Genomic DNA, 23,192 nt, shown 5'->3' with positions numbered 1-23,192 from the left:
CATGCCAGAGTGGCTTTGTCTAACAAAGTCGTTTAATGCAAAGAATCCCCTAGGCAAGGCCTCTTCTGTTTCTACGGGCTTTGGCACAGCGAGAGCTATATGATGTCAGTTACGCTGTCTCGCTGTAGAGTTAATTGTGCTTAAAACAAAATCACGTGTTCTCGTGGTCTAGCTATGCAGTTTCCAATCCATAGCAACTCAAGGTGTCTTGGTTTGAAAATTAAGATCCATTCTGACCAAATCTAATTCCAACAGAATTTTGTGATATTTTTGAGGAAGTCCAAAACCTTCATGATGAATCTGAAAAACATGTATTAATATGCCTTAACATGCACGCGATAAACAAGTTAAATGTATCTAAAAAATAATAAGCAATCGGCTGGGCACAGTGGCTCACACCTGTAATCCCAGCACTTTGGGAGGCTGAGGCAGGTGGATCACGAGGTCAGGAGTTCAAGATCAGCCTGGCCAAGATGGTGAAACCCCGTCTCCACCAAAAATGCAAAAAAATTAGCTTGGCGTGGTAGGCACCTGTAATCCCAGCTACTCGGGAGGCGGAGGCAGAGATGCTTGAACCCAGGAGGTGGAGGTTGCAGTGAGCTGCGATCGTGCCACTACACTCCAGCCTGGGCAACAGGGCAAGACAATGTCTCAAAAATAATAGTAATAATAATAATAAGCAATCAAGAAAACTGTAGGGGGGAGAATGGTATATGTGGTTGTAGTTAACATGGTTGAGTCTTGCAAAGAATCATGTATCACTTTTTCAAGAAAGGTAACAATTTTTTTACTGGGGCTAGAATGCTGGTTTTCATTTAACTTACACTTTTTGCCCTTTCCAGAGCAGTTGTAGGGAGAAACAGTATCTGTAAACCTGCATATTTACATATTCTTTTTTTTTTTTTTTTTGAGACTGAGTCTCACTCTGTCACCCAGGCTGGAGTGCAGTGGAATGATCTCAGCTCACTGCAACCTCTACTTTCTGGGTTCAAGTGATTCTCCTGCCTCAGCCTCCCAAATAGCTGGGATTACAGGCGCCCACTACCACACCCAGCTCATTTTTATATATATATATATATATATATATATATATATATATATTTTTTTTTTTTTTTTTTTTTTGAGACGGAGTCTCGCTCTGTCGCCCAGGCTGGAGTGCAGTGGCGCGATCTCGGCTCACTGCAAGCTCCGCCTCCCGGGTTCACGCCATTCTCCTGCCTCAGCCTCCCGAGTAGCTGGGACTACAGGCGCCCACAACCGCGCCCAGCTAATTTTTTGTATTTTTAGTAGAGACGGGGTTTCACCGTGGTCTCGATCTCCTGACCTTGTGATCCGCCCGCCTCAGCCTCCCAAAGTGCTGGGATTACAGGCGTGAGCCACCGCGCCCGGCCTCATTTTTATATTTTAAGTAGCGATGGGGTTTCACCATGTTGGCCAGGCTGGTCTCAAACCTCTGACCTCAGGTGATCCATCTACCTCGGCCTCCCAATGTGCTGGGATTACAGGTGTGAGCCACCGCGCCCGGCCATATTTACATATTCTTACTCATCTTTGTTTCTCCTGCCCTTTGCACAGTGGCTGGTAAAGTAGATCCTTGAACTGATTACATATGTTTGAATCAATTGCATGGAAAGAGAAAGTAGAACAAAGCCACAATAATACTATAACACTTTGAGGGAATGGTTTCCTATGTTCTCTCTAGAGGGAACACAGGGACCAGTGAGTAGTCCTGTCTTAGTTGGCCAGTAACAGAGCACTATATAGAAGGATGATATAGCACAGTAAAATACTTTTTTGGATGTTAGAGCACAACATTACATAGAATTTAGGACTTTCCAGGGCCAGGCACTGTGGCTCATGCCTGTAATCCTAGCACTTTGGGAGGTCGAGGCCCTTGAGCCCAGGAGTTAGAGACCAGCCTGGGCAACATAGGGATACCCTTGTCTCTACAAAATAATTTTTTGGAAAAATTAACCAGGTATGGTGGTGCATGTCTGTGGTCTCAGCTACTTAGGGGGCTGAGAGGGAGAGTCTCTTGAGCCCAGAAGGTCGAGGCTGCAGTGTGCTGTGATTGCACCATTCAGCCTGGGTGACAGAGTGAGACCTCATCCCCCATTTCAAAAAAAGGAAAAAAACCAAAAAACAGAACTTCCTCTGAAAGCCATCTTTTCTGCCTGCTGTTTTTTTGTTTTGTTGTTGTTTGTTTGTTTGTTTAGAAACTGATGTTTATTTTCCATCAACCTTATTTCCATGTTGCTTAAGAGCCCATGCAAGAACAGAAAAATATGGAACACTTCACGAATTTCCATGTCATCCTTGCGCAGGGGCTATGCTAATCTTTTCTGTATCGTTCCAGTTTTAGGCTATGTGCTGCCGAGGTGAGCACAGTGTTTTGTTTGTTTTGTTTTGTTTTTCAGACAGAGTCTCACTCTGTCGCCCAGGCTGGAGTGCAGTGGCATGATCTCAGCTCACTGCAACCTCTGTCCCCCAGGTTCAAGCAATTATCTTGCCTCGGCCTCCTAAGTAGCTGGGATTACCGGTGCATACCACCACGCCCGGCTAATTTTTGTATTTTCAATAGAGATGAGGTTTCGCCATGTTGGCTACGCTGGTCTGGAACTCCTGATCTCAAGTGATCCACCCACCTCGGCCTACCAAAGTGTTGAGATTACAAGCGTGAGCCACCACGCCCGGCCAGCAAGGTGTTTTTGATCGTCTTGATTCCTCTAAGCTTCCCTTGGGCTGTTAGGATGAAGCCATCTGTGGTTGGCCTGTTAAGTAAATCAGATCTAGGTGCTGGTTGCTCAGATGCCAATTCAATGTGACCTTGGGCAAGGTCACAAGTCCTTTATCTGGGTCTTTTCCTTGAGTTAAATGGACTTGAAGATGCTTTCCTTTTCAAACATCTTACATAATTTTATTTTATTTTTGAGACAGGGTCTTGCTCTGTCGCCCAGGCTGGAGTACAGTAGAACAATCATAGCTCACTGCAGCCTCAGCCTCCTGGGCTCAAGGAATCTTCCACCTCAGCCTCTTGAGGAGCTGGGACCACAGGAACATGCCACCACTCCTGGCTAATTTTGTTATTATTATTATTTTTTTTTGTAGAGACAGACTCTCCCTATGTTGACCCTGGTTTCAAGTGATTCTCCCACCTCAGCCTCCCAAAGTGTTAGCATTAGAGGTGTAAGCCACCTACGTAATTTTACAGCTTCAGTCCTTGCAGTGTTACCCATTCCTAGGTGAGGCGGTAACAGTGCCTCAAAGGCAGGGTAATGGTCAATTCCATGCACTGTCAGAGTCAGTTTCTTTAGATGTATTCAGAGGTCAGAAAACTACTGTCATCCAGGCAAACTAGAAGAGTCTCAAGCTTGAAGTGGAGCAAACCAAATGGGTGGGTTTCACGGCACCTTCCTGTGCTAAACCTTCCTGTGCTAAACCTTCCTGTGCTAAACCTTCCTGTTTGGGCAGACTGGCCCATTCAATATCCTAGAGTAGAAAGTACCCTCTTTTAGCTGGTGCGGTAGCTCACGCCTATAATCGCAGCACTTTGGGAGGCTGGGGCGGGTGGATCATGAGGTCAGGAAAGTACCCTCTTTTAGCTTTTATTTTATTTTATTATTATTCTTTGATACTGAGTCTCGCTCTGTCACCCAGGCTGGAGTGCAGTGGCACGATCTCGGCTCACTGCAACCTCTGCCTCCTGGCTTCAAGCGATTCTCCTGACTCAGCGTCCTGAGTAGCTGAGATTACAGGTGCCCACCACCACGCCAGGCTAATTTTTGTATTTTTAGTAGAGATGGGGTTTCACCATGTTGGTCAGCCTGGTCTCGAACTCCTGACCTCAAGTAATCTGCCCGCCTTGGCTTCCCAAAGTGCTGGGATTACAGGTACTTTTTTCCCAGAGTCAATGCAGAGAATCACTTGGCAAGGAAGAGTTCACTAAAAGGAGATGCCAGGATTTTGAGACAGACTCTCACTCTGTCGCTCATGCTGGAGTGCAGTGGCGTGATCTCAGCTGACTGCAACCTCTGCCTCCCAGGTTCAAGCAATTCTCTTGTCTCAGCCCCCTAAGTAGCTAGGATTACAGGTGCATGCGACCATGCCTGGCTAATTTTTGTATTTTCAATAGAGCTGGGGTTTCACCATGTTGGCCACGCTGGTCTAGAACTCCTGATCTCAAGTGATCCGTCTACTTCAGCCTACCAAAGTGCTGGGATTGACTCTGCAAAGAGTTTTGTTCATTTGAGGGGTTTGTTGTGCGTTGAGGAAGGCAGGTGGATGTCAGGTGACCTACAGGAAGCAATTTAGAGACCACTGGGCATGTCCTCAAGGATGCCAAAATCTGGGGAAAGGAGAAATTTTATCCTTTCTTTGGATGACCCAGGATTTTGGCTAAATATTCAATAAATCGTTACTTTTATTCAATTAAGTTTAGTAATTGAGGGTATTCAAGGACAAATCAAGAAACCTCCTAGTGCCCTCCAGAAGCTCATGTCTTTAGGGGAAACCAGACCCATAAGACCTTATAATAAACTGGGTGCAGTGGCTCACACCTGTAATCCCAGTACTTTGGGAGGCCAAGGCAGGAGGATCGCTTAGAGGCCAGGAGTTAGAGACCAGCCTGGGCAATATAGTGAGACCCCATCTCTACAGAAAAATAATAATGAAATTAACCAGGAGTAGTGGCATGTGCCTGTGGTTCCAGCTCCTCAGGAGGCTGAGATGGGAGGATCATTTCAGCTCAGGAGTTTGAGGTTGCTGTGAGCCATGTTTGCACCACTGCCCTTCAGCCTGGGTAACAGAGCAAGACCTTATCTCAAACAAACAAACAAACAAACAAAACACAGAGAAAAACCCTACATAACCTTGTAATACATAAGAATAAGTGTTTAATGCAAGATCTAAATAGAATGGAGGAGTATTCTTAAGAGCTGGGCTTTAAGAGATTTATAGGCTTTTGTGAGGGTAGTAGGGGTCTTTCCAGAAGCAGTGGAGACCAGTATTGCAGGCAAGTTTCAAATGCTGAAGCAGCCATGCGCACTGGGGGACCGGAAGTTGTTGAGCATGGCAGGTTTACCTAAGGAGGAACTAGATGGGGTCTTTTGTTATTGTTGTTGTTGAGACAGAGTTGCGCTCTTGTCGCCTAGGCTGGAGTGCAGTGGCATGATCTCAGTCCAATGTCACCTCCACCTTGGGTTCAAGCAATACTCCTGCCTCAGCCTCCCGAGAAGTTGGGATAACAGGCTACTGCCACCACACCCAGCCAATTTTTTTTTTTTTTTTTTTTTTTTGAGATAAAGTCTTGTTCTGGTCACCCAGGCTGGGGTGCAATGGCACAATGTCAGCTCACTGCAACCTCCACCTGCTGGATTCAATCGATTCTCCTGCCTCAGCCTCCTGAGTAGCTGGGATTACAGTTACCTGCCACCATGACTGGCTAGTTTTTGTATTTTTAGTAGGGCTGGGGTTTTGCCATGTTAGCCAGGCTGGTTTTGAACTCCTGAACTCGTGATCTGCCCACCTTGGCCTCCCAAAGTGCTGGCATTACAGGTGTGAGCCACCACACCTGGCCCTAGATAGGGTCTTGAACAAGCAGCTGGAAGCCACAACTAGGGAAATGACCATGTTAAATCTATATCCACTAAGTGCTGGGGACCATGGGAAGTTACAGAATAGGGGATGGGCTTGACCAGATCTATTTGACCAGGAGAGCTGTGTGCTGGGCCAGAGATGAGGCCAGAAACAAGAACTTCAGAATGAAAAGTATGAATTGTGTACATGGCATAGTGGCCCCAGCTGAAGAAACGGCTGCAGGAAACTCTGCCTTCCCCATATGTCTACTTTGACAAAGGAAATAGTACATTGATTGGGAGACAGAAAGTCTGAGGCTTTTGACTCTTCAACAGGTTTACTGGAAGAACCTGGAGTTAGCAAATCCTTTTGAATTGGGGTGGATCCTTTATACCTGTAGCCCTACCTGCCCAGCAGACTGAAACAAAGGTATTAGAAGAGAAGTGCTTTGAGTATGTCAGCAAGAATGAGAAGTGACAGCAAAATGCTAACCTGTAAAGGGAACCTGAGTTTCTTCATCCGCATACTGGAGATGGGAGAGGAAAATCCCATCCCTACTTTGTAAGATTGAGGTAATATAGGGTGTCAGTATTTTGTAAGCCTCATAGAGCTGTGCAGAAGGGATTATTATACCCTAACAAAAAGTGAACTGGAGCAGGCAAGAAGCATGCTCGTCCCTACAGAGAAAATCTCTTTCATTTGTCATGTCTAAGAGATTATTCTTTCATAGTTTATACCAATTACTATCTCCTGGTCTTTCAGCAAGTGTATTCAGGGTTTCTCCAATTTCTCCGTAAAGTGATTTGCTCATTTCAGCTTTTTTTTTTTTTTTTTTTTTTTGAGACGGAGTCTCGCTCTGTCGCCCAGGCTGGAGTGCAGTGGTGCGATCTCGGCTCACTGCAAGCTCCGCCTCCCGGGTTTACGCCATTCTCCTGCCTCAGCCTCCCGAGTAGCTGGGACTACAGGCGCCCACAACCGCGCCCGGCTAATTTTTTGTATTTTTAGTAGAGACGGGGTTTCACCGTGGTCTCGATCTCCTGACCTTGTGATCTGCCCGCCTCGGCCTCCCAAAGTGCTGGGATTACAGGCGTGAGCCACCGCGCCCGGCTCATTTCAGCTTTTAAACGGGTATATAGGTATAGCACCTGAGTGCATTGGTTTTGTATCATGGGGATTTGGCCACTATTTAGTAATATATTGATCCAGTGCCAGTTTGTACAGATTCAAATATTATAGGTGAGACAGGAATTATAGCCCCACTTGACCTTCTGGTCCTCTCTGTCCCTCTAAAGAGCTAACTTTCTTGTTTCTTGCTCTGTTTAGATTATATTATTGTAACATGTAAAATGGACATGAAAAGAAACATAACCAGCCTGGGCAACATAGGGAGACCCCGTCTTTACAAAAAACAAAAGCAGGCCGGGTGCGGTGGCTCACGCCTGTAATCTCAACACTTTAGAAGGCCGAGGCGGGTGGGTTACTTTAGGTCAGGAGTTCGAGAACAGTCTGGCCAACATGGTGAAACCCCATCTCTACTAATAATACCAAAACAAAAAAAAAGAAAAATGTTCCGTTAGGTATCCTCAGATGAGATGTCAAAGGGATTTCTAACTGTGAATTTACTTTTTGCTGTTATTAAATTGAATTTGTTTTTTTCTCCTTTCCTTTAAGAACAAGTGGAGGCCACGTGTGGTAGCTCACGCCTGTAATCCCAGCACTTTGGGGGACTGAGGCAGGCGGATCACTTGAGGTCAGGAGTTCGAGAACTGACCAACAGGGCGAAGCCCCATCTGTACTAAAAATGCAAAATTAGCTGAGCGTGTTGGTGTTTGCCTATAGTCCCAGCTACTCTGGAGGCTGAGGCAGGAGGATGGCTTGAACCCGGGTGGTGGAGGTTGCAGTGAGCCGAGATTGCGCTACTGCACTTCAGCCTGGGCGACAGAGCAAGACAACGTCTCAAAAAAAAAAAAAAAAAAAAAAAACCAGACCAAGTGGAGAAAGACATTTGGGCGAACGATTGCAACATGCTGACTCATCTAGGGTGTCAAGAAGACCAAAGCAATTCAAAAAAGTATATTATATCAAGGGCACCATGGAAAACAATTAAAAAGATGGGCTCCAGATGCACATGACTCCAGAGAAGCAATTTGACTAATATTTCTACCCCATGCACCCGTTCCTCTCCAGCTAAGTTAACTGGCTGTGGTAGACTTGATTTCAGCCTGAAAGATTTTTCTGTGTATGCTAACATTTTAGCAGTTGCTTTCCCTCTGTTTTGACTGTGACCAGGAGATTAAAGAACCAGGTTCTTCAAACTGATTTAAGAATTTATTAGTTTTTCAGGAGATGGTGAGAAATTTGCTCAAGATTCACCTTTTTGTTTAAGTTTTCCAAAGGGAAACTTTCCAACTTTCATTTTAGTTTCATTTAATGTAGAAAAAAAAGTTTTTATTTTCATGCAGTATTCTGACTTTAACAGTAGTTTGTGGTTTGTATTTTTTTTTTCCCACAGGTAGAACATTCCGTGATATTTTTTACAGCATTCATTATGTAGACTGGTCTTGGAGGTTTTATATGAAATATTATTGAATGACTCTGCATGTGAACAATGAATGATAGTTTCATAAACATCCTTTAGGAGGCAGACATAGCTTTGGTTTAGCACTATAAAAACATGTCACTATACAATAGCCTGTAGAAGGTGCTAAGCAAATACAAAGAAGTAAAACAAATAGATAAAATATAATATGTAATAAAATCATGAATAAAACGATAATAATAATACATAAAGTAAAAGGGTTTATATGTGGGACTGGGTGGCGTTCATGTCTGTATGAGAGAGACGGAAATGGACAAGAGTGGGTGAGGGAGTAAGTATCTAGGCTACAAATCCATCTATGTATGTATGTTGTGTTGAATGGAGCTTCAGAAGCTAGAATATTTAATAGGACAGGTGGCTGACACAGGCTGCTAAATTTAGATACTCCCATTTATTGAAGTACAACAGGTACCTCTGCTGCTTGTTTTAATCTTTTCTCTGTGGACTTGCTTCTATAGCATAAAGACGGCCTCACCTGGGCTTCCTTATATGGAAATAAATTATATGTAAAAATTAGTAATCTCCAACTGTGAAGAGCATTTCATGTTTCTAAAAATTTTAACACTTTTTCAGTTATTTTATTTTTTATTTTTTGGTAGAGATGGGGTCTTGCTGTTTCCCAGGCTGCTCTCAAACTCTTGGCCTCAAGCCATCCTCCCACCTCAGCCTCCCACAGTGTTGGGATTACAGGCGTGAGCCACCACACCTGGCCTGGAACAATTTTTGGATGAAAAAGAAATATTCCCCATGACCATCTTACATGAGATAGTGAAGGCATCTGTTTTGTTTTACAAACTGAAACAGGGTAGCAAGAGTCAAATACATTTTGAGGCAGAAAGAATTTTATCAGAAGAGACATTTTGCTGGAAAATAGGTGGACTAAGTCTGTTGATGTGTGTAGGAAACATCATTATTAATCCTTTGTGTGTGTAGGCACACAAGTTAAAATAAAAAGCAGTAAAATTAAGTGTCATAAGGAAAATATAATAAGCAGGCATCACAATTATTAGGTACTCCTTATTGTACAGTGTATAAACGGCTCTGTAACACCATAATGACACTACACCTAGGAGCCCACAGCTGATAGGTCCCAGAGTAAATAATTTAGCTATTGGTGTACGTTGAATAGTATTTTGTTTGGTCACCGTTTTGAGAAATCTTCGTCATTCATTTTAGATAGTGAAGCTTTCTTTTTCAGGCTAGAAAAAGTTAAGTAGGCTGGGTGCTGCGACTCACGCCTATAATCCCAGCATTTTGGGAGGCTGAGGCAGGAGGATTGCTTGAGCTCAGGAGTTCGAGACCAACTTGGGCAACATAGTGAGACCCTGTCTCTATAAAACTTTTTAAAATAAAATTAAAAATTAAAAAAATTAGGGGTAGGAAGAGAGAGCATCAGGAAGAATAGCTAATGGATGCTGGGCTTAATATCTAGGTGATGGGATGATCTGTGCAGCAAACTACCATGGCACATGTTTACCTATGTAACAAACCTTCACATCCTGCACATGTACCCTGAATTTAAAAGCTGAAGAAAAAAATTACATAAAAATTTTAAAATGAAGAAAAAGTTAACATAGAGGAATGTTAATCTATGACATCAGAAAATTTCAAATAAATTTAAAATTCTTGATAATTTATGCATGTTTCTTCTATTTGAGATAATATGAACTTAGCAAATATAAAGATGGCATTTTATAGTCATTTTTTTTTTTTTTTTGAGACGGAGTCTCGCTGTGTCGCCCAGGCTGGAGTGCAGTGGCGCGATCTCGGCTCACTGCAAGCTCCGCCTCCCGGGTTCACGCCATTCTCCTGCCTCAGCCTCCCGAGTAGCTGGGACTACAGGCGCCCGCCACCTCGCCCAGCTAATTTTTTGCATTTTTAGTAGAGACGGGGTTTCACCGTGTTAGTCAGGATGGTCTCGATCTCCTGACCTCGTGATCCGCCTGCCTCGGCCTCCCAAAGTGCTGGGATTACAGGCGTGAGCCACCGCGCCCGGCCTATAGTCATTTTCATACAGCAACTGTGTGCCAGATGATTCTGTATAACAGAGGTGGATGATGAAAGCAACCAACCACAATTTAACAGAAATCTAAGAAATTTAAACTTAAAGAAATCTAAACATAATTTACAGAATAATGTGTTCTAATGAAGGCTTTGTGTTTAAATAATTTTAATGGTTCTTTATTTATATCTTCATTCTTATGAAAAAGTTTTTCAAACTTTATTATAGCAGCTTTAGAATATTTGAAAACTGCAAAAAAGAAAATTTAGGCTGGGCATGGTGGCTTATGCCTGTAATCCCAGCACTTTGGGAAGCCTAGGTGGACGGATCACTTGAGGTCAGCAGTTCGAAACCAGCCTGGCCAACGTGGTGAACCCTGTCTCCACTAAATATACAAAACTTAGTTTGGTGTGGTGGCGGGCGCCTGTAATCCCAGCTACTCGGGAGGCTGAGGCAGGAGAATGGCATGAACCCAGGAAGTGGAGGTTGCAGTGAGCCGAAATCACACCACTGCACTCCAGCCTTGGTGACAAGCAAGAATTCATCTCAAAAAGAAAAAAGAAAAACAAAGAAAAAGAAAATTAAAACTGAGAAAACCAGTATGAATATTTTGGCAATTCCTTCTAGTGTTTTCTCTTAATTTCCTTTTGTTTCTCTCTCTCCTTCAAAGCACACATACACTTAAATGTACACAGTTGAATTGATACTGTTTATAGTCTTATATCCTGCTTTTTCCACTTAACATACCATGAGCATTTTTCCATGTCATTATATATGCTTTGAATATGTTCTTGGCCACATAAAATTCCATCCTATTGATGCACCTGTTTTCTTTTAAGCAGAGACACATGCCATGCTTTCCAGTCATGCTGGACTCTCAAAAGCCAAAGAAAATACCTTGTGTTGATCTACCATAAGCCTCTTATAAATGTCCATTTTTTATTTCATTTAGTAAATGTACCAATGGTACAAACATACCTCTGGACGCTAGATATAATCAACAGTTAATAAACACTGTAAAGAAAATGCCAGTGAGCAGTGAGCTCTGTCCCCTTGATGATGTTAAGTATTAGTCACCCACATCACTATTACAAGTATATAAGGTGTCAACAAGTGTCACAAATGCTTTTTCCATTTTGTGATAGCCCCAAATGAATTTCAATCTCTCAGCCACCCACCTCAAGAACTTGAGATTCTAACAGGGCAGTTTTGAGTTTTAATATTAAAACTTCTAATATAAATGCTACAAACTTACAAAAACACCAACTTTACACTTAGTTTTGTGAATTTGAATAATTTTAAAATTATTTTCAGTTTGTTTGCCCACCTTCAATCAGGGGAACTGACTTAGTTTTAAAACAATCTGCCAGAAACTTCAGTTCTGACCTCTTTAGGGCTATAACTAGTAGAAATAATGTATTTGTAACACACACCACGCATAAATGAATCCTTTAATCCTCAGGAGGGCACTGTGGAACCACGTTCTTAGGGTTGTCTGCTGTGGGAAGGTTCTTTTGTTACTCAAATGTGAGGGGTGCTAGGACAGGCCTGCACAGAAAACTTGTATATTTTTATTTACTTTAAAAGACAAACCATAAGGATTTTTTTCAGTGTGAAACCGAAATGTATATATTTCATAAATATTTTCATACTAAACTGAGCAATTTTAAGAATGATTAAGCTGTTTCTACTGGGAAAATCAGAGGTAAGGAAACTGCTTTCATGTAGCTTTATGTACATTTGGAAAGAGAAAACCTGAACTGAGTTTTTAATCTTATAATTTTTAAACTTAGAATATTCAAGAGTTCTCAGCCCTATATTGATAGTATTTATTGTAAAACTAAATAGTTTTGTTAAAAAAAGGTATTTTAATTTGTTGACATAAAGTTGGCTTTTTTGTGCGTGCTTCTTACATGCCCTATTACCCCAGTGTGTTTAAACCAACTACTGTTCATATTTTTCCAGGAGAAAAACAAAACAATAAAAAACATTATTCAGATAAAATATTATAGGTTTATTTAAAACTTAATTCTCACCTTGAGTATGCAAAATACAAACTCCACAAAATGTTCATTTTACTTTGTAGTTTACAAATATACAAAATAGACGTTTGCTTAAATTTATATTACATATTTATTAAGGCAAGGAACTATATAGAAAAACACATTTGTTCTGCTTAAGGCATACTTGGGAATAAACCATTGTACAAATTATTGCACATCTGAAACCACAGTGCATAACAGACTGTCTGCATAAAAATGCTAAAGAAGTAAACCAGGTGTATTACCTGACTTAGGTCATAAATGTAGATCGGAAGACAAATATAGATTTTCCTTGTCAAAGTATGCAGCAGTTTGAAAACTTTGGCTTCCTTGTTTGGTACCTTTAGAACCAAGACTCACCAAGCACCATCATTTAGGCTATTTAAACATGTTTTCTGTACCTGAATTTCTTCCTCTTCTTCTAACATCATAATAATGGCTTTTAGAAGGTAAAGAGAATACAAGGTGATCTTTTATGCTTATATTGCATCAATACACAATTCAAGGGAATTCTGGTCTTCCCTCCCCCAACTCACGGATATAATTTATACCCTGATATCCACAACTTCCAGTCACCCCCTTGGCATTTTGTAAGTCCAGGAATATTCAAGTCGGATTTAGAATTGGAATGATAGAAGATCCAGTCACAGACCCCATCTGTTCTTTGATTTTTGTCTTTTGGATTCCTCATTTTTCCTGATTATCCACTCACAAGATGACTCAGTTGGGAACTTGACCATGATTGTAGTGCTTTCTGGCTGGGCTCCTTCCCTCATCGGGAAGACAGTGTGAAAGGTAAAAAATACTGAATTCTCTTCTGGCAGTGTGGGTCATATCCACTGTCTGGGATTTAAAAATGCCTCTTCATGTGTAAGGCGAGGTGGTCCGACCTGGAAAATGCTCGGTCGCATTTTTGGCACTGGAACGGGCGGTGCCCAGTGTGTTTCCGGTAGTGCCTGGTCAGTTCATCTGAGCGGGCAAATTTCCATCCACAGCCGTCCCAGTCACAGTGGTAAGGTTTCTCACCTGTAAAGGCAAAAGAAAAAAAAAATTAACGCCACTGCTATATCAAAGAATGGGCCCTTTTAAAAACTGAAGGCCAGATACTAAACCAACTCTGACCCTATCCTAAAGGAATCCAGGAAAAGTCTTTATACCACTGACGGGCTGTATTGAATTCCATGTCATAAACAGGAATACATTCCGTGTCTTAAGTTACTTATTTGGTCTTGTTTTTAGGGGGTCAGTTAAGCACACAACCACCACCTACACCTATACTAATGTTTCACCAAAAACACACAAACACGCCACCTAAACCTATACTAATGTTTCTTTTGAGTCAAGACATGTCAGTGGTGAAAATGAAATTTGCAAATTGTGATTGGTGGTGTGTGCAAACCAGGCAATCTTATTCCTACTACGATTGGGGATAAAAAGCCACAGGTGGCAATTTTGTTTTCTTTACTTTTACCTTACTGAATGCTAAGCGCCTAAGTGACTTTGAGTACCTACTTACATTGACATGGAAATGCTCTGCAGTGACAATCCTAAATCAGAATCTCCTCAGCAATTTTGACCATCATATTCTTGGAATTTAAAATAAAACCTTCTGCTTGTGGGGGAAAAAAAATAAAAATGCAAATCAAAACAAATAACAAAAAATAAATAAGACCGAATTGTTAAGACCAAAATTCAAAATAATAGAAAGGGAGGGTGAACCTGGGAAGGTAACATTAAAAACCTAGTTTAAAAAAAAGCCATCATGCTTTTGCATAGCAAAGTATAATTTCTTGATTACAATGCCCAAGCTAGGAGAGGCCCACAGACCGCGGGGAATCTCTGCCTTTTAAAGGCCAAACAAAATTGCACATTCAAGCACAGATACCATCCATCAAGCAAAAGGCTAGGAAGAAAAGTAGGCGCCGGTTCGCTGTCCTCCCCAGTGATCCCAGAGATCAAGGTGATAGACTGCCCTGGGAAGCCAAGGAAGCACTGAGGAGTGTCCACTGGTAGCCCCATAGGGCTGGAAGCTAACCCCTTGCTTCCGCAGTTTGTCCCCCTACCTGTGTGGGTTCGCAGGTGTGCCTTGAGATGGGAACTCTTTGTGTAGGTTTTGCCGCAGCCCGCGTAATCACAAGTGTGGGTGGCCGTCCTTTTCCGGGGCCACGATCGTCTTCCCCTCTTTGGCTTGGGCTCCTCCGGCATGCAGGAACCGGGTGGCATGAGCTCTAGGGGTGGAGAAGGTGGGGTGAGCATCATCCCCTGTGCCCCAAGGGGCCAGCACACACAGAGCTCCCCAGCCCGAGCTATAAATCCCCGGGACTGACCTTGGTAATGGAGCGGCGGGACTTGAGGCTGCATCTGGTCGGGCAGGAAGGATGGGTAATTGGGCCCCGGGTGGGGATGGAAGCCGGGGGGAAGCGGCAGGGCAGGGTGACAGTCCCTGCTGCTTAGCACTTCCTCAAGACCCAGGGTCGGGGTAGTCCTGCTGGGGAGCTGCCGCCCCAGGGGGAAGTCGTGTGCAGCCGGCCGGTGGCCATTGCTGAGAGGGGGTCCAGCGCCCAAGTGGGTGCACGAGGAGACCGCCTCCTGCTTAATCTTGGGGCACGTTCGCGGCGGCCCACCGTTGTAGGGCGCCACCACCACCGGGTGGCTACCGTCAGGGCTGCCTTTGCTGACGCTGATGACCGACGGGCTGCCGTACTCGCTGCCAGGGGCGCTCAGCGACGCCTTCAGCACGAACTTGCCCATCAGCCCGCCACCTGGCGGCGGCGGCTGCTGCGGCGGAATGTACACCGGGTCCAATTCTGGCCGGAGGAGCTCGGCCACGAAGCCGCCCGAGGGGCTCACGTCGTTGATGTCCGCCAGGTTGAAGGGAGCCGTCGGAGGGGGAGCGGACTCCCTCCCATAGAGGAGGCCTCCGCCCGTGCCGCCCGGCGCCACGCCCGGGTCGCTCCCGGCCCGGATCGGATAGGTGAAGCTGCAGGTGGAGGGCGCGCTGGCAGGGCCGCTGCTCGACGGGGACGACGAGGAAGAGGCTGACGCTGACGAGGACACGGTGGCGGCCACTGACTCCGGAGGATGGGTCAGCGAATTGGAGAGGATAAAGTCCAGGTCCAGGAGATCGTTGAACTCCTCGGTCTCTCTCCGAGGTAGGGGCGCCAGGTTGCTACCGCCGCAAGCCGCACCGGCTACGCCGCTCTCCAAGTCTGTGGCCACGGTCGCCGCCGCCAGGTCATACGGGCGGCCGGGAAGCACCGGGGGAAGTCGCTTCATGTGGGAGAGCTCCTCCCGCCAGCGCTGAGGGGACAGGGCGGGAGAGGCCCGTCAGTGGTGGTCCCCTGTTGCCACCCGACATACCGACGTGCTGGCGGGCCACACGCAACTGCACCGCCCAGACATGGGGACTGGTCAGGCAGCAATCACCCGGGAACCCAGGGCGCCAGGGCTGCAATCTCGGCCCACACCCGGGTCGGAGAAGAGGTGATGCGTCTGTATCGCGGGCGTTATGTACTGTCTACCCAATTGCGTGTGAGCGAGCGCCACGGCTGGTCCCTCCCCCGCCAAGTCCCGTGGACGTCCCCGGAATTGGCACACCGAGGCTCTCTCGGTGCGCTCTAGCCACGGGGCCGCCTACGCGCTAAACTCACTCTGGCCCAGCCAGTGTCTGGGGATGCGGCCACCTCCCGCCTGGTGGCCTGCGCGCGCCCGCCCTACCGACAGGGCGCCCGGGGACTGGTGAAGACCCGGCTTGCGCCCCAGGCGGCTCCGCAGTGCTCGCACCACGGGCATGTACAGCTGAGCCAAGGGCACGGAAGCTAACCCGGGAAGGCTGCGGAGTCCGCGCGGTGGCCGCTCCTTACCCTCGTTCAGTGGCTTAGTGACCCCAGAGCTCCGCCCGCCCCCACCACACCCACGGAAACCCACCGGGCGTTCCCGGCGGCCCGGGGTGATACGATACTCACGTTATTCGGGGCACCTGCTTGACGCAGTGTCTTCTCCCTTCCCGCCGGGCCAGACGCGAACGTGGAGAAAGATGGGAGCAGCGCGTCGCTGACAGCCATGTCAGACTCGCCAGGTGGCTGCCTGCGAGCCGGGCAGGGCGCAGAGACAGAGTCAGGGGCGGCTTTCGGCCGTCGTTCCGGCGCGTCCCACCGGTCCTCACCCCTCCCTGCTCCCAGCGCCGCGCGCCTCACCTACCTCATTAATTCGGGGGCCCAGAAAGGTCCTCGGGAGCCCGAAGCAGCTGGGGCACCCGAACCCCAAAGTCAACGTAGAGAAGAAACGAAGCCAAAACCGAAAACCCCAAATTGGCCGAGATCCTTCTTCTTTGGATTAAATATAAATTGGAAGCGTCCTTTTTAAAAAGTTCCTTTGTATACAAAAGTTCTTGGAAAAGTTGTAAACTCAAAAACAGACAATCAGCAAGGCGAGTAAGTAGGTCCGGTGGCCGGGCTGCGCTCTCTTCCACTCAGCAGCGTCCCCCACCGCTGTCGCGGTCGCCTTGAGTGCTGCCGTGGGCGCAGGGGCTGTGGCCGGGGCGGTGGGCGGATGGTGCCGCCAGGTGAGACTGGCTGCGGTGGCGCGGAGCTGCGAACTGGTTGGCGGCGCAGGGCGCGGAGTCCGGGGAGTTGTGTGGAACGCGCGCGGCCATGGGCGCGGGCCACGGGCGGGTGCGAGGGTGGGGGGCCAGAGGGGCGGGGAGGGTCACTCGGCGGCTCCCGGTGCCGCCGCCGCCGCCCGCCACCGCCTCTGCTCCCCGCGCGCCCGCAGACACGTTCGCTCTCTCTGGTCGGGGAACTGCCGGCCGCCGGCGCGCGCTCCTTACTTATAACTTCCTTCGCTAACAGCCTTTTCCTCCGCCTTCTCCCATGCCCCGCCCCTCCCTTTCTTCTCTCCGCCCCCCCCGAGGCTCCCCTCCATCGTTGCTATGGCAGCTAAATCAACAAACTCGGCGCACGTGGGGGCGGGGGAGGGGAAGGAGGGGCGCGGGCGGGGCCGGGCCGGGCCGGGCCGTGACGCCAGCCGGGCAGCTGGCGGGCTGGAGCCGAGCTGACGCCGGCGGCAGTGGTGTCGGCGGCGGCGGCGTCCGCCCCAGAGCTGGGCGCGAGGAACCGGGCGCAGGTTCGGTCTCTGCGCGACCAGGGCAGTACTCACCGCCATTGTCGGCTCCGTGGGTTCGAAGCCCGCGAAGACTGGTGGGGTCAGCGGGCGGGACGGTCACGCGTCCCCACCCCTGCTCGCATACGCGCTTGCCGCGCTGTCTGCGCGCTGGAGAAGAGCGCGATTATCCGCGTGACTCATCCAGCCCTCGGTCTCCCCCTCCCTCCCTGCGCTCGCTGGAGTCCGCTCTCGCCGCGCAGCGCCAGTGCCCGTGCCGGCGCTCGGCCTGACCTCGCACGGTTCCTCGCGGTCCCTTCTGCCGAGGGGTGGGGGGCGCTAGGGGTGTGGAGAGGAAGCGGGTGCCCAGCACTGTGCAGCGTGAACTGGGAGCCTCAGGAGAAGGCCAGAGGAGTGTTCCGCCGGGAACAGGCAGAAAGAGGCAAGAGTGGGGAGTTATGGTTTTGATACTTTAAAAAGCGAGAAAGGGAATGAAAGGGCTCAAGATTTACTCAAAGGGGTGAGGGAGAGAAGAGGGACTGTGAGGCGCGGAGACACTTTTCAACCAGCCGTCTCGAAGCACTCTTTCTCTCTCTCTCTCTCTCTCTCTCTCTCTCTCTCTCTCTCTCTCTCCCCCCCCCCCTCTCTCCCTCTCCCCTTCTTTCTCTCTCTTTCTTTCTTCTTTCTCTTTCCTTTCTTTTTCTTTTTGGACACACTCGCTCTGTCACCCAGGCTGGAATGCAGTGGCACGATCTCAGCTCACTGCAACATCCTCCTCCTGGGTTCAAGCGATTCTCCTGCCTCAGCCTCCCGAGTAGCGGGGATTACAGGCGTGCTCTACGACCCCGGCTAATTTTTGTTGTTTTTCGTAGAGACGGAGTTTCTGGGCCAGGCAGGTCTCGAACATCTGACCTCAAGTGATCCGCCCGCCTCGGCCTTCCACAGTGCTGGGATTACAGGCGTGAGCCACTGCGCCCGGCCTCGAAACACTTTTCAAGCCACGCACTCTCCTTTCCTCTTTATGGATGAGAAACTGAGTCATAAAGAGGTGAAATGGCCAGTAAAGGTCAAAGGACAACTCGTTCCTTCGGCTCAGGCTCCGGGTAGGTCAGGCCCCCCGACTTCGCTGGGAAGTGACTATGTGCCAGGATCCTAGCTCCCGAAAAGTGCACACCGAGGCCGCCGCAGGCGTCCTCGCCCACCGGGAAGGGAATAGGAAACGGCGATCTTCAGTCTTATAACGCTGCCCCCCCCCAACCCCCATTCCTCTTGGTTTGTGATCAGTAATTTTCCAGCTGGGAAATGTTTTGCTCTCATCTTCTCAGCAAACAGTATTTTTTTTTTAAACGTGAATGTGGTGTTCGGTATCACTTTCTAAACGTAGGCTTGGCGAGGTGTTTACTTTGGATTCGGGCGCGCGGCGCGGGGCTCCGCCCCCCTCTCCACGGAGCCCCCTCACCGGTGAATGCTGGCGCTTAGCCTGGTGTCAACCTAGGAAAGAAAAGGGAGGGGAGACTGGGGAAAGGGATGGAAGCTCGGGCACCGGGCAGAGAGTGCGCTCACCCCTTTTTGAGTTCTAGTTGCCAACGTCCTTTGTCGTTGTCACCTGTTTGAACCCTGCGATTCTGGTACCTATTAGGTTTCCTCAGAATATTTGTGATACCTGATTTTTCCACTCCTCACCAACCACAGAAGCATTCTTGGAATGCATCTCGCCCAGAATGAATTGACTAGGCCCTCCCTGCCAACGCCAGGAATCCCTCTTAAGATCCAGAGTCGGACACCCTTGAGTGTGACTTCCATCCTCTAGTTTGGCTCTGGCCAAGGGCTGCCAGGGCTGCAGCTGAGGGAGGGGAGTGTTTTGGCAGGGAAACTGAGGTCCCCCTTCCCATGGCCTCGAGGGGTTCAACCCCACCCCCATAGGATCAGGCCAGTTACTTTAACTCTGATTTTTACTTTAAGCGCTTTTCAAACGGAAGAACCAAAAAAGGAAGACAACTGCCACCTCCTCCCCTACTCCTTTAATTGTGATGGCAACATCTTGGGACGCTGTGATTTGAGGGCTGCATGGAAAACTCACCACTTTTTCAGGAAAGCCAAAGTCCCTTACCCGGGATAATCAGTGGATGAGCCCTTGATGGGCAGCCATCTCCCTTGGGATGTAAACATGTGGGTCAGGACTTGGAATTTCCAACTTAGGTAGGGAGCACACTAGATTATTTCTGCTCTACTTTCATTTCTCTAAGGCAGTAGCCCTTCCCCCTCAAAAAAACTATCCGTAACCACCACAATGAAAAAACAATATTGCACAGATGAAGTGGAAAGCCACTATTATTATGTCATATAATCAAGACAAGATTCTGAAACTCCATTGAAAAAGATGAACTTGTTTCCAACCGGCCTTGTAAAAGCCAGTCTCTCTTGGTGGCAGGCAACTCTGGTTATTCCTCTGATTGCGTCATAAAGGGGAATCTCTATATTCACCCCAGAGTTAGTTCTAAAAGAAGCAAGGAACTTCAAGTTCACAAATAGTCTTTCAAGGCAGGTGCCCTGTATGACAACAAGGTTATGGCCCTCCCTGTCTTCAGAACAGGTAGGGCCAGAAGAGTTAAATCCTTGCCCTATATAATTTATAAACATGAGGCTGAGTAAACCTTTGATGACTAAATTGCACTGTAGAATAATAATAATAGAAGACACCCTTTAAAGAAGAATTAAACACACACTGGTGACTTTATTTCAACAAACTGATATTACTAGTTTTGTGAACTGGAAGTTAATTATTAATATCCTTGGAGTTATAAAATAATTTTTTTCCCAGCACAAACTGCATTAGTTGGCAGAAGATGTGATGAACACCATTAGTACTAGGGGATTAATGTGGAGCCATGGAAGGGTGCGATAGACTGAAGAAGCTGCATCCATGTTTCAGATGAAAGATTCAGGACCCGTAACTGGGCATGGGGTCTGGACACATAGAGCACCCCTTGACCTGGCTGCACCCTGGCTGGGTGTCTCTGCATAACTGCCACAGGACTCAAGAAAAACTACTTTTTTTTTATTTTTTTTGAGACGGAATCTCATTCTGTAGCCCAAGCTGGAGTGCAGTGGCGTGATCTTGGCTCACTGCAACCTCCACCTCCAGGGCTTAAGCGATTCTCGTGCCTCAAGCTCCAGAGTAGCTGAGACTATAGGCACGTGCCACCATGCCCAGCTAATTTTTTGTATTTTAGTAGAGATGAGGTTTCACTATGTTGGCCAGGGTGGTCTCGAACTCCTGAGCTCAGGTGATCCACCCACCTCTGCCTCCCAAAGTGCTGGGATTACAGGCATGAGCCACTGCACCCGGCCTGAAAAACTGCTTTTTAAAAAGGTGAAAACGAGATGCTTTTGAGTACCCAAATTGCTTTGAAATGAAATCCCTGCTAGTAACTAAAAGGAGTTTGCAACTTTCACAAGGTGGCAAAGCTTTTCTCAGCCTCCACGCTCATCTCCTGGTGAACACCAGCCTCTTTTTACCCTCTGTCTTGTGTAGACTTTAGAGGTCAGGAAAGTGGGCTTTGACCCTTGTTTCCCAACATGACTCTGCTGCTTTGTAGCTGGGCAAGTTACTGACCTTACTTTGCACTTTGCCTGTTTCCTCTTCTGTAAAACGGGGATATTAATAATGCCTACTTCTTAGAGTGACGAGGATCAAATCAGATAATCTAAAGTAAAGTATTTAGCACAGACTTAACACTCAATACATAGTAGCTATTACTATCACCAGTATTCCCCAGGGTATCATAAACATGATGAGGCTGAGGCTATTGTTTTGTTCACTGCTGTATCCCCAGGTCTTATAGTGCCTACCTAGCACATGGTAATGCCTTGTAAGTGTTTGCTGAATGAATGAATAATGCACATTTAATGTACTTTTTCTTTTTGAATAATCCATTAGCAGGAAGCTCATCTTTCAGCAATCAACTGTAGACTTATTAATCCCCTTTCTTATCAAGAACCACAACACACACAGACTTAAAATTTCATCATTCTCTCCCCGGTTTCTAAGATAGAAACCTGGATTTTCTTCATCTCCTCCCTCATTGTCTTTGACCTGAGCATCCAGACATCCGCAGAACTCATCCATTTCCATTCCTCAATATCTCCACTATCTTTTTGCTACTCTTGTGCTGCTTTGCTTTAAGCTCGCCTTATTTACAGCTTTGTTGTTGTTGTTGTTGTTGTTTTGAGACAGGGTCTCATTCTACTGCCCAGGCTGGAGTGCAATGGCACTGTCTTGGCTCACTGCAACCTTCACCGCCTGGGCTCAAGCGATCCTCCCACCTTAGCCTCCCGAGTAGCGAGTATCGTGCAACACTGATTCTCTTTTTTTTTTTTTTTGATAGAGATTTCGTCATGTTGGCCGGGCTGGTCTCAAACTCTTGTGTTCAAGCCATCCACCCACCTTGACCTCTCAAAGTGCTGGGATTACACATGTAAGCCACTGTGCCCAGCCTCAATTACAGCTTTTAATTATGTCTGTACACTCCAAACAGTCCTCTTGTCTCCTCCTTCAGAGCCCCACTGGCATTCTCCAGCTAGATCTAATCCATTTTGTTCACATACCACCACAGTTCTGTCTCTACTCACCTCCTCACCAGCCAATCTTTAAACAGCTCTGCTTTGCCTAGAGGAATAAAACCAAACTGTTTGGCTTGATGTACCCAACACTTACTACTCTGGCCCTAGACAAACTTTCCAGAATCTTCTCTAGAGACTGACCTCACCCTCTCTAAACTTAACTGGATGTTCTCTCAAATCCCTGAATACAGGATGTGTATTTTCATCAGCTGTTTTTCCTGTCTGAAATGCCCTTTCTCCCCTCAGGGCCCTCATCATACCCAAACTCCAAAAAGTCCCCCTTAATTGTTCCTTGGTCTATGAGTTCCCTTTTAAGCCAGTCCTTTTTTCTCCAAGCTCTAACAAAGCTGTGTGATGACTGCTATGATGTTTACCCAGTGGACTTGCATGATCTGGTTGTTTGTAGCTCCTGTTCCCCTGTGGCATCTTCAGGACAAATGCCCAATGACCATTAATTGTGGAATGAATGAAGAGAGCAAAACTGACTTGGCAAACTATTAATGGGGTGGAGGCAGGGAGTGGGGGGACCCGGTCCTTGTCAATAGCGTTTCTCTCTGAGAGGTCACTGGTTTGGTACTTCATTTTCCATCCCTTCTCTTCACCACTTCATCTCTTTCTTTGAAAAGTTCTATGAAGGAAAACTTTTCAAAGACAGTTATGAAGGAAATAAAATCCTTCATAACTCTGTACTCTCAAAAACAGTTGGACAAAGTAATAGAACAGTGCTGGCCAAGGCATTGTAATAAAACAAACTTGAAAACACAAACAAAAATAACCAAAATCCAAACCAAAACCAAATGGAGAAAGAGTCCACTCTTTACTGCAGCCAAATTCATTGCCTTTCAAAACCCAAACCTTAAGCATTGAAATTTTTAGAGCAGAAAATGAATCACAGACATTTAAAAATGAATTCTCAGAAATTTCATTAGAATCTTTTTCGTGAACCCTTAGGTTTGATCACTTAAGTTACATTCTTAGCTCAAAAAACTTAGGCCCAATACATCCTTTAAGCTATTTAAAAAGAAAATCTAAAATTAATGAAATTATCTTCAAGACTTTTGAAGTATGCTGACTGCAGTATATTAAATTCAGCTCTTCAATGTCCTCAGCTTGTTCTGAGATATTAAAAAGGACACACACACACAAAAAAAATCCCTCTTTTTTTTTTTTTTTTTTTTTTTTTTGAGATGGAGTCTCATTCTGTCACGCAGGCTGGAGTGCAGTGGCGAAATCTCAGCTCACTGCAAGCTCT

The 23,192-nt window shown here is 46.6% G+C and overlaps 1 protein-coding gene and 1 non-coding gene across 3 annotated transcripts; both read right to left on the bottom strand.

The window, feature by feature from the left end:
- Positions 1-2,279: 2,279 nt before the first annotated feature.
- LOC114672957 (U6 spliceosomal RNA) lies at positions 2,280-2,386 on the bottom strand. The gene has a single exon (XR_003723471.2). It is a non-coding gene; the product is annotated as a U6 spliceosomal RNA (small nuclear RNA).
- Positions 2,387-12,168: 9,782 nt separating this feature from the next.
- Positions 12,169-17,022, bottom strand: KLF4 (KLF transcription factor 4). Of its 2 annotated transcripts, NM_001142793.2 has the most exons (5): positions 16,418-16,732; positions 16,183-16,303; positions 14,545-15,517; positions 14,281-14,445; positions 12,169-13,243 (listed from the first exon to the last, which is right to left on the bottom strand). In NM_001142793.2, exons 1-5 carry the CDS (start codon positions 16,420-16,422, stop codon positions 13,068-13,070), a joined length of 1,440 nt encoding a protein of 479 aa, NP_001136265.1. In that variant the 5' UTR covers positions 16,423-16,732; the 3' UTR covers positions 12,169-13,067. The 2 variants fall into 2 exon arrangements, with proteins under 2 accessions (NP_001136265.1, XP_028690192.1); XM_028834359.2 differs by having other exon boundaries at positions 14,281-15,517; positions 16,418-17,022.
- Between the last annotated feature and the right edge of the window lie 6,170 nt (positions 17,023-23,192).

Source organism: Macaca mulatta, chromosome 15, assembly GCF_049350105.2.
Source record: "Macaca mulatta isolate MMU2019108-1 chromosome 15, T2T-MMU8v2.0, whole genome shotgun sequence".
Lineage (NCBI taxonomy): Eukaryota > Metazoa > Chordata > Mammalia > Primates > Cercopithecidae > Macaca > Macaca mulatta.
This window is presented reverse-complemented; position numbering and strand designations above follow the sequence as displayed.